This window comes from Brassica oleracea, unplaced genomic scaffold (genome assembly GCF_000695525.1).
Source record: "Brassica oleracea var. oleracea cultivar TO1000 unplaced genomic scaffold, BOL UnpScaffold00890, whole genome shotgun sequence".
In the NCBI taxonomy this organism is placed as follows: Eukaryota; Viridiplantae; Streptophyta; class Magnoliopsida; order Brassicales; family Brassicaceae; genus Brassica; species Brassica oleracea.
Genome location: NW_013617504.1, coordinates 33,504 through 45,187, shown reverse-complemented (window position 1 = coordinate 45,187; position 11,684 = coordinate 33,504). Strand labels below are relative to the sequence as shown.

The window sequence follows — 11,684 nt, the reverse complement described above, 5'->3', positions numbered from 1 at the left end:
GAATGTTATATATATCCGGTTATGCATAGTAACATATTATGCATGGTTTTGTGGGTTGTTTGGGCCTCCATACGTCTAATACGTTTGGAATTCATATTTCGTATATCCTAACTAAAACCTCTCTTGGATGTTATGCAATTTTGTTCGTGTATGCTGTCAACATTATCAGATAATTGCAACATTTAGTATATGATCCGAGGATATCAATCTAACCATACATATATAAAACAATTATAGGGACTTCAATTGGTAACGACACCCGTTAATAATAAATTAACTATAGTGTAGGAAATAATAATTTGTATTTGGAACTAAACGTGATTAAAGGTTCTTTAATGCCAAACCTAATATGAAAATGTGACAAAACGTAGATCATATAATTAGACTACTCAATCGAGGTTCCAAGTCAGGCGCGTGTATGACTAATAACATATGCTTTTGTTTCGTTTGCATGTGATGGAATAGTTTTGTCATATGGATTAAAATTCGAATCTCATCATGATATCTATACTAGAGTAGCCAGCTAAGATGTTTATTATATTTGCACATATTGAAAATTTTGATCTTATCTGCATACTTGTTTACTTTCCTTGCCTATATATCCAGGATAACACAAAACTATTTCCTCACACACCTCACCAACTAAAATATCTCTTTTAAGATGTCAACACCTCTGCGTGTAAGCTTATATCACGGAGCATGGCAGCGTAACGACGAAGGTTATTGGATTGTCCAAAGAAAGCCGAGCGATCTCGGGTATACGGTGTTGGTCAAACCAAAGGAGAGTTTCGAGGAGTTGGAATCTATTATCCGAGATCGTTATAAACTAAAGCCTGAAACCCCCTTGGCGATGGCTTACCACCCCCCAGAATGGATGCTTGAACCAGATGGGACTCGGAGGCTACCGATTACTGTGAGTACAACCTCCGAGGTAGAAGCTATGAAGCATCTTCGCTCATGGTTCACAGATCTCAAACTTTGCATTTCATCTGGATACGAAGATGTTGCCCATTTCCAGTTTCTTAACAAGACCACGTTTACCGTCGGCGGTGCAACATTTGTGTTCAATGGTTAGTAACCAAATTTTTTAAAAATTTCCTAGGGTTTAGTTTAAAAAAATAATTTAATGCGTACAATGTTTTTGTAGGTTACAATGATCGCGAACTCGTCGCCTCCAAGGATGTTCTTGAAGAGATATTTACCGAACATGAGTTGGTTTCAATCTACATGGCCCATCTGGAAATTACAAACGCTAGGCAAAACCAACAAGAAAACGCTGCTGAACCAAGTGTATCATCAAGCCAATTAACCAAAGAAGGTTAGTTAAAAATAATCATACAGTTTTGTAGAATGATTAATCTAGATTATTAATTAATTATTATTATTTTAGAAGCATCTGGATCATCTCCGTCACTTCCTAGAGAGTAAAGCAATCGATGGCTACGTTTGTGGGCAGAAGCAATAAAAAATAACATCAGTCGAAGTTGTTTTCTTAAATCGTATTGTCTAATGTTCCGTTTAAATTTCTGAATGATGAAAGACTGTGAGGTCTTTATCTCAGGTTTCCTCTGTTCCATTTGTTATGTTTGTTTTCCTGTTTTGTGTCGTGTCTGTATGTCCCAAACTTATCTTTTCATATGTAATATAACCGTTTCGAACTAGTTACAATTGTCGGTGGATGTGGTTTTTGCCAAGATATCAAACCACTACATCTTACTTTGGGATTTAAAATACAATACTCTATTACCTTTATGTTTAAAAATGTCCCAAATCTAGTTATATTGCTCGAGAAATATATAGAGAATGGTCACCACTCTATTATCTGATAATCGATTCAGTAGATGGATTTCGCGGTTTATTATACGAGGTGCAAAATACCTATTCTCATTAACATAGATCGTATCATATTGTGTAAATTCCAATCACTCAAATTTAAGCCAAATAATTGTCAATTATTGACATTTATGGCGATAACAATTCTTCTAGTACACAAATCAGTACAACGGAAAAATAAAGGGGAAATTTGTTGTTTGATTTTCATCATACATGAAACCACCAAAATTGACTTTTGTAAGAAGAAATAAGTTAACAATTGGTTAAATTAAAGAGAAATTATATCCAAATAAACATCAATCATATCAACGAAGATGTCCGTTATCATTATACATGACCCCTTAGTTTGCTCCAATTATCCTATTTTGATTTCGATTAAATATCCGGATAACAATCATAATACCGGAACCAGCGATAATATCCAGCTTAATCAACAGAAAAAACTCAATGTGTTTCATTCGTAAATTGTTTCACTTTTCATACCTATAATTTGCATATGCGGAATACGATTAAATAATTATATTAGACTGATGCATAGACGGCATACAATCTTAAATCCTTACGATAGGAAAACAAAATAGTCAGCTTTCAAACATCACATTCGTATAAAATCTTTGCTTGGACAACAGAGTCTAATGTTAAAATTCTACAAATTCAATGCATAAACAGCAAACTAGAGTTTCATGTGGTACTCATAGAGCAGAACAGCAACCCTTTGCGCCTCAGAAGCTAAGATATGGGGTGCGATACAACGACATGCTTCGATTCCAGAGAGAGCATGTGTCTGCATAAGCAAAACCGACGTCAACGAAGAATCTGCTGATATGATGTTCTGCGGAACGGTTTTTGCTCTTTCAACGACCATTGGCACCAGTTGAGAGTTTGAAATTCGCCACCCAGCTTGTTTCATCAGGTAAGGAAACATCTCTGAAATTGGTTTAAGTTCGAAACTCATCGAAGCTTCGCTCCTTAGCGAGGTTTTGCAATCAAAAACTGTAATGATCCAAGAGGAAGCATCCACACACAAACCGACCCAGTGTTTCTTAACCAGATTAAAAGGGACATAGAAAACATAGTGATCAGAACAATGGTCCACCATCTCTTCAAACACTTCTACCAGACCCTTTGTGAACACATGTGTTTCCTTAGCCTGTATTTTGGAGAATTTGGAGTAGTTCCTAGACAAAGAGGCAACGAACTTGGAATCCAAAAATACCGACTTCTTGCTCTCTTCGCTAAGAGACTGATTAGCATATGACAAGCTAAGATGCTTCATGAGTACATCCATCACCTACATTAAAATATATTAATAGGTGGAGCCATTTTAAACGATAACAAAGAAGATCCTACTACCTTTGAAGAGTATGGCTTGGCCCTTTCGACAATGTCAATAATGTCTTTGTTTGAAACTTGACACCCTCCAAAATGAATAACACTAGTATAGATATTAATAGATTAATAGACGCAAAATAGATCTTCTTAATATATCAGCATAGACATAAAATAATCGAATAACTTACAAATGTTATTTCAGCTTCTGGGCCAGTTTGGTATACTTTTGAGTATAGTCCCAAGAATCAGCTTTGCCATACACAACCATTTTGGATTCCCTTGGTCTATTTAATATAGCTGGACTACACTGGAAAACATCAACGAGGCCATGGGTAACTGTTTTTTGTCTTTTGCCTCTCCTGCATTCTTGTAAATCAAAAGGATTATCCTTTTCTACTGCGACTTGTTCAGCAGCCAACCCGTTCACCAGGTCATCATTATTATCTTCCTGGGACAAACCAAGGGAGAACGACGGAATCTCAATAACAGGGAACAATTCCATCTCAGAAATCTAAAACGATAAGTCCTAGTGTTATAATTTATCCACCAAACTAACAACGTTTAATAGTACTATGGATTTCATATTTTGTACCTGTTCGACCGAAGTCGACTGAGGCAAAGTTGAATTCAGAAAATTTCGTAGCCGCAAACTCTTTCAATGTTGTGGGAGCTTATCATGACTGTCTTCTTCGATACTTTCTGGCTCTTGGGAGGATCTACCGTCAGTGTGATCCTGTTTTTCTTCCTGAGACAAACCAAGCGCGAATGATGGATTCTCAATAAATGAGAACGGATCTCTCAGTGCCGTCTAAATAATAAAAGTTTTAATGTGAAGAAATACTATTCGTTTTAGGATAAAGTTAAGTTTAACAATAGAGAATTCAGATATTTTACCTCTAACCTTTCGGTTCGGAGACATTGGGGAGCTACCTGGAAAATAGGCACTATATTAATATCCAAAGCTATATTACCATAACCTTCATGAAACGGCTATTATCATTAACTGGGGCAAGAAACTTTACTTTTTTTGATGGTGGAGGATGTTCCATTTGATTTTAAAAAGATGTGACATTGGGAGATGGAGTTAATCCAGATATATGTGGGGACAAACCTCTGGTTGGAGAATCCTGTTACTCAAACATATTGCATTAATATAGAAAATGGTCTCAAATTTTGAACATATGAATACTCATACGATTAAATATATAGCAAATTTAAAGAGTGGATTGTATTATTCATGCAAAAAGGTTTGCTTACATTTATATCACCCTCCGGAATATGTGATGGTTCATCCTGAACATATCTGTTCTCAGTTGGTTGAACCTATATATTACAAGATATTTAGTGGGGAAATAATGGCATTAATAAAAATAAGCTGTGTATACCCGAATAACTACGTTATTAACTACTATATCAAACATTTTAGGGATATGAATCAAAAATTCGGAAACAATGCCAATGTTTGTATTTATTTGGGTACCAAATGTTGTAATGTCGACTATTACTGCTGAAATATGTATATCTCTAACACAATGAATGAACATTAATCATTTTCTATGAAATTATTTTTTGGATAGTTTTAGAGAACTTACATTTTCGGTATCGTTGGACGTCGGATCAGAGTTGTAATGGTCCTGCACCGATGATGGTTGTGACTTTGAATTGATAATGGGATCCTGATGTTGATTCGTAATCATGGTTTCAATACTTTGGATAATATCTCCTTTCATCTGAAATATTTTCTGTTCTATCATTGGAACCATGACTGACTCTATCATCGATTTGATCTTACTCTCTACAAGCGTTCCAACTCGAGACTCCATGGAGGTGAATTCCTAAGTAGCAGCCTTGACAGTTGCATCTAGATTCTTTGTTGTTTCTCGAAATCGTGAAATTTCGGGTTTCATTTTGTCATACAGAAGCGTAGCAACCTTCGAGTCCGAGACAGTTTCAGGAAACGCTGATTTCTTACCAGTCTTTGTATCTTTCTTCTTACCCTTTCTCTTACCACCCATGCGTTCGACTTCAGCCATGGTTAAACCTCCCTTGAACATCGAATTGTTGAAATCATGTTTTTCAGAGTGTAAACGCAAAACATTTTCAATCTTTTGGTCGGTTTCCTCGTCGTGGTAATCCTCATATTCATTATCCACATGATGGATAGAATCATCTTCGATGATACATATCACAGGTACCTAAGTCCATTATTAACATCAACGTTTCAATATACATTTCTTAAAATTGTATAAACTGATATATATGAAGAATGATCCGGATAGTTTTGATTGTACCTCGCATTTATGATCAACATCTCTAGCATGTCCTGGACTCAGTGTCAGTCGCTTATTACGCTTTTCATGAAGATCACCGTCTTCCCTATCTGAGTCTGACTCGGAAGAATAAGAACCAACTTCTTGCACAACCTCGGTTAGAGCCGGCACCGCCTCCACCATTACTAATTGCATAGCGTGTACAAAACCTTTAAGGGCGAAGGTGTTCTGACAAAGCGCTACCTCATCTCTTTCCTTGATGCTAGTCATTAGCATATCAAACGCAAGTCGTCCCCAAGGAAACAACAAGAATTGGTTCAAATCTTTTATCATCTCTACATATTATTTTGGAATCTTAGACTTCAAATTTGTAGGCATCAAAACAGAAGAAACCAGAGCAAGAAGAGCATACTTAATCCTAATCTCTTTGTCGACGACTGTTTTCTTTCGTAACATCCTAATCACCGACGAAACAGTAACAACGTTAGTACCACCAAACAAAGTAGGCCAATACGGAGTTTCTGCCATTCGCTCTTTCTTGTTTTTCCGTGATTTTTTTGGGAATTTCCCACATGGTAAGCCAGTGACAATAGCAAATTCTCTTAAAGAAAATCTTATCGGATTTCCGGAAAAACGAAACCAAACTTGGTGCTTCTTGTTTACCTTTAGTTGTCTTGAAAGAATATATCGAGCAAACCTCCCGGAGAATGCGGGTTTATCCGCGAGATCGATAAATTTCCCAAAGGTAGAATTTTTGATGAACTGGATTTCCTCGTCGGACAAAACTCTTAGGATTGACCGGATTCCACTTGAACGGTGATAAGCAAGAACTTGTACGCCAACTGGTTCTTAACCATCGGCAAACATGCGGTCAGGAACTTCGATCATCTCGACCATATCGTCTGACTCGGAAGAAACAGGTGAGTCGACCAGGCGAACTCGAACCATGATGATTTGAGTGGAGGAAACTGAATATTGTCCGGTTAATTGAGAAATCAGAAACTTAGAAATATGTTTCTAAAAGCTGCAATTAATCCCGTCGATTCGTGAAGAGAACGGTTACAATAATTCAGACACGCAAATTCTTTGCTCCGATGGAATATATTTTCAAAAATATATTTATTTGTAATATTGTTTATCTTTAATCTAGGCATGCAGGGGACATCAAATCTCTATATGTATCAAGTTGTCAGATACAAAACAGGTAATAGGCTTAGGGATCGATATGGCAATACGATATATAAATATTAATGAACAATACAAATAGTTATTTTCGTAAATAGATGAAAGATGGTGTATATGGGAACCAAATTCTCTTAAAAAGAGAAATTATGATCAATATACACGAAGAATCCGGTTATTAGGAAACTAATTAAAACATTTCAAAATTAAGCAAACGGATAACTGAGACATGTGAAATGTCGATCTTCTCCTGAGCGTCTGTAGAATAGGCAATTGGAGGAGCGTGAAATGTCAGAAATTACAGGAATTTTACGGGGCAGAGTGAGACGGATTTGGCTTGTCTGCTTACGTCTGGCATCATGATATCTACAATTGCAAATCGTAGCCGGCTAAACATTAATGGCGATGAGACATATAGTTTTTGCATATTTATACATTTAATTCGGAAATATATTTTGCACACCAAGACATTTTGCTATATATGGAAGCATCCGGCAATACAGATGAGGCAAGAACAATATAAGATCTATCCGGTTTGTACCAAACATCACGGAAAAGGTTCGTCTTTACTTTTCAATCTATTAGGACTACAAAACACCGACAAACGGTCAGTAGGACCACATTTATGGATTGTTTTATTATTTTCTATATATATCTACATCTATGATTCCTTAAAAAAAATTCGAAGTCGTTTATTTAACGGATCAAAATTCATTTGTCGTTAATATGGGTTATTGTTTTAGGGTTTGACCGTTTACCAATGTTCTCTTTAATTTGTTCAGCTGATGAACTCTAGACAAGTTTTGAGGGTCATTCACGGGGCTTGGAATCTTCATCAAAGAGAGTGGAGCTTTGAAAGGAAGACAAACGATCTTGGTTTTCCAGCTATCGTGCGAACGTCCGAAACCTTCGATTCGCTTGAACGAATTGTCCGAAGCCTATACAACCTTGCAATCGAAACACCAATTTTGATGACTTATAGGCTTCCCGAGTGGATGCTTATTCTCGATGGCAACAACACTCCTCCGAATACAATACTCGAAACACCTGATGTTCAAGTCATGATGGCTGTGAGAGCTTGGTTCGCCGATCTGACTCTTTGCGTAACTATCGGAGCCGAAGATGTTGCGCGTTCTCAGTTCTTTTGCCGAGCTGACTTTAATATTGGGTCCTCTTCTTATAAATTCGGAAACGGAAACGAGGATCCCTCTTTCGAAGGTAAACCGTAGTTTCGCAATATTTCTCTTTTTGTTTCTTCTTAATTTGGTGTTGTGTTATAATAATAAGAGAATCTAATTTGTACATACATCGCGTTTAATTTCATCAATTATTTTGTTAAAATATTTAAATTATTTGCAATTGTTTTAGGCTTTTTAGGAGAGGCAGTGGTTGCAAGCCAAGCGGTGCTAGAGGAATACTTCAATGACCAAGAGATGATGGTTATTCATAGGGTTCACCTCGAAATGGAAAAAGCTAAACTGGATTTGGAGAATCAACAATGTTACCAACTTGTTCATGGCAACGAAATAATTGTCATAGATGATACTGACTCCGACAGCGACGGAACCGAACCACTAGGAACAAACAAACTCTCTATAACCGTGTTTAACACAGGTAATAAAAATACATGTTTATATATCACTATAAACATTCTAATTATGGATTTTCTTATATAGGTTCATCGTCAAATCAAGAATCTCCTTTCCCAACAAACAGACTCATCATTTCGGACGAGATAAACGGTTAGTATAAAATATAATTTATTACTTCAAGATATAAATATACAAAACTATAGTAAGATGTCGAAATGTTAATTAGTTTTTCATCTCACATATTAATATAATAAATGTTGATTACATTTAATAACTATGATCTAACCATATCTTTCATTGATTTAAATCACCAGATGTTGCATTAGACTCCGAGTACATTCCTCAACCCAACGTGTCTAACGGTAAGATATAATTTATGTTTTCTATTTCCGGTTTTCCTTTATATTTTCCGGCTATAGATGACATCTTTTGAATTGTTTGGTAGATTCACCAATGGAATACTATGAAGGGATTCCCGTCCAATTTACTGTGGATGAAGATTTGGTTGTTCTCGAGCCAAGTTACCGTCTAGTTGATGATGGCATTAGTTTTTGGGAAGGAGTTATTGCATCAGAAAAATGAAAACGATGTAAAGGACGAAAAACATTCCGACGAGATGGATCTCGATATTCCCATGTCTCAAAATATTACGCAGTTCCAACAAAATGGCACTACCAACGTTGATCATGCCAACTTGTCGACCGACTCGACTCTTGATCTCAACGAAGTAAACAATGTCGTTCCTAGTCGGGAAAATGTTTCACACAATCTTTCGAACACCCAACCCATATATGATAATCCAGTTGTTTCAGAAGGTATGTATTATTGTTATATGTATTTATTCAAATAAGAAATAATATTTCGACGTATCATAAAAACTATTTTATGATATAGGCGTTCTTGACGATGGTCTCGCTATCTCCGATGGCCAAACTAGGCCTCAGACTTCCGCAAGCGTCGACGTTATTCCCGCAACTAATAATTCCCCGTCCATCTCAGCAACCGTGGGGCTTATTCCAAATCCGGCTAATTCAGATGACAATCTGGTGATCAATCTTGATGATTCTTCATCAGAGGACTCCATGGACAGTGGTGTGTTCTAGGTTACCTATTGCTATGTTTTAAGTTTTCTCATGGTTTCGGGGAAGGAAGTATGGTTTTGGCTAAGTTTATCGTGTGTCGGGGATGTTTATTTTGTTTTGGTTTGTAAAAGGATGATCGGGTTTAATCTTTGGTAATGTGTAAACGTCAACTGATTTGCTTAATACTTTTTGTTAATGTTTAATATCAACAGATATGTTTAATCTAATCCTCAATGTAACATATATTAGCTTACATTCTGAGCTTTGCAATATTAATTCCCTAATATCTGAACGTGCTAATTAATGTAGGAGTCACAACAAACCAGCACAACGAACTCTATGTTGGAATGGTATTTACAAACCGGAATGAATTTAAATTGCATATGGCATTATATGCAATTAATAAGAAGTTCCGGTTTCTTAACATCAGATCAGCACCAAATGGAATGGTTTTAAGATGTTTTAGCTCCAACTGTCAGTGGAGGGTATATGCCACAAAGTTAAAAGACTCGGACGTCTACGAGATAAGAAAACTCGATCCCATACACACCTGCTATGTGGATGATAGATCCGGTTATCAGTCTCAAGTTACACATCATGTTGTTGGAGAGATAATGAAAGCTCATTTCAATGGCAGTGGCAGTGGTCCAAAGCCAGGAGAGATACGTTAAGTCATGCAAGGAGACCACGATGTCCGTATATCTTACTGGAAGGCTTGGCGTTCAAGGGAAATTGCTTTGGAATATGCCAAAGGAAACTCAAGAGGCTCTTACAATCTACTTCCTGATTACCTCCGTAAACTAGCACAAGCAAACCCTGGAACCTTAGCCGAGATAGAAACTGAATACAAGGACAATATAGGAAACAGGTTTAAATACTTGTTTCTAGCTATGGGTGCTTCTATTATGGGATTTGAGTACATGAGAAAAGTTGTAGTTGTCGATGGAACCCATTTGAGAGGAAAATATGTTGGGTGTCTTCTAACTGCATCTGCCCAAGACGGCAATTACCAAGTGTTTCCACTAGCCATTGCTATCATCGACAGAGAAAATGATAACTCGTGGGAGTGTTTCTTCAAAAAGTTGGGTGTCTTCTAACTGTTTCTGCCCAAGACGGCAATTACCAAGTGTTTCCACTAGCCATTGCTATCGTCGACGGAGAAAACGATAACTCGTGGGAGTCGTTCTTCAAAATGTTACAAGCATTTGTTCCAAATTCAAACGATGTAGTGTTTGTATCTGATAGACATGCATCCATCTATTACGGATTGGCCAAGGTAAGTAAAGGCTTAACAATATTGCGTAATTGTTGTTATATCAAGAACGTTTCAATGATTAAGGATAATATCTTTATATCCGGCAACCTAATGTTAATCTGGATAATTGTAACAGGTTTATCCTGAAGCGAGACACTGTGCATGCATTCTTCATTTAAAGAGAAATATCAGGACTTATTACAAGGATAAGAATCTACGATTCTTGGTTGCAAAGGCTGGAAAGGCATATAGGTTGGCTGACTTCTACAAGATTTTCAATGAGATAAAACGTGTCAATGCCTCTTGTGCAGATTATCTAATTGGAATTGGATTTGAGCATTGGGCGCGTTCCCATTTCCCCGGACGTCGTTACAATATTATGACAAGTAAAGTTTCGGAATCATGGAATGCAGTGCTTCGTGAAGCCAGAGAATACCCTATATTGGCTCTTGTAGAATTTATCAGAGCAAAGCTAATGTCTTGGTTTTCTGCTTCAACAATCTCAACAAATTTAGACAAATTCACACCGAAAGTAATGGAAATTCTCGCTGTTAATTTCAAGTCTTCGGCAGGTTTTGAAGTGAAGAAGATAAAACACTTGGAGTATGAAGTACGGAACAAGGAAGGGTATTCATTCCACGTCGACATTTCCAAACGTTTTTGTAGTTGTTTTGAGTTTCAACTCCTCAAAATTCCTTGTCAACATGCAATAGCAGCAGCCATCGTAGCCAAGATAAAATTTGATTCATTGGTAGCTGAAGAGTAAACGAAGAATGCAACGTTTCCTGCGTATGTGGGTAGTGTCGCTCCAGTGATTGATACTGATGATATCATAAAACTCAGTGGTCAATTGTCCGAGTTAGATATGCTTCCTCCGTCTACCAAGCGTCCCCCTGGCCATCCACGCAAGAAACGTTTTCTATCTCGCGGGGAAGTTCGTGTAAGTAATTTATAATTATTTATAATGTCTAATGATATTATGGTTAATATGTTTTCATTGAATTAGTTATTTATTTTGTATTGTTCAATAGATGAAGACACCACGAAGACGAACTGTATGTAGTCGTTGCAAAGGTTGTGGTCACAATCGTGCAACGTGCAAAACTCCTATCAGTTAAGATATCTTACTACTAAGAAA

General features: G+C 36.9%; 2 protein-coding genes across 2 annotated transcripts; both read left to right on the top strand.

The window, feature by feature from the left end:
* Positions 1 to 7,588: 7,588 nt before the first annotated feature.
* On the top strand, positions 7,589 to 8,791 carry LOC106320350. The gene is made up of 5 exons (XM_013758704.1): positions 7,589 to 7,835; positions 7,986 to 8,231; positions 8,294 to 8,359; positions 8,524 to 8,571; positions 8,655 to 8,791. The coding sequence occupies exons 1-5, from the start codon at positions 7,589 to 7,591 to the stop codon at positions 8,789 to 8,791; spliced, it is 744 nt and encodes a 247-aa protein (XP_013614158.1).
* Positions 8,792 to 9,965: 1,174 nt separating this feature from the next.
* Positions 9,966 to 11,312, top strand: LOC106320349. The gene is made up of 3 exons (XM_013758703.1): positions 9,966 to 10,359; positions 10,404 to 10,567; positions 10,683 to 11,312. The coding sequence occupies exons 1-3, from the start codon at positions 9,966 to 9,968 to the stop codon at positions 11,310 to 11,312; spliced, it is 1,188 nt and encodes a 395-aa protein (XP_013614157.1).
* The last annotated feature ends 372 nt before the right edge of the window (positions 11,313 to 11,684 follow it).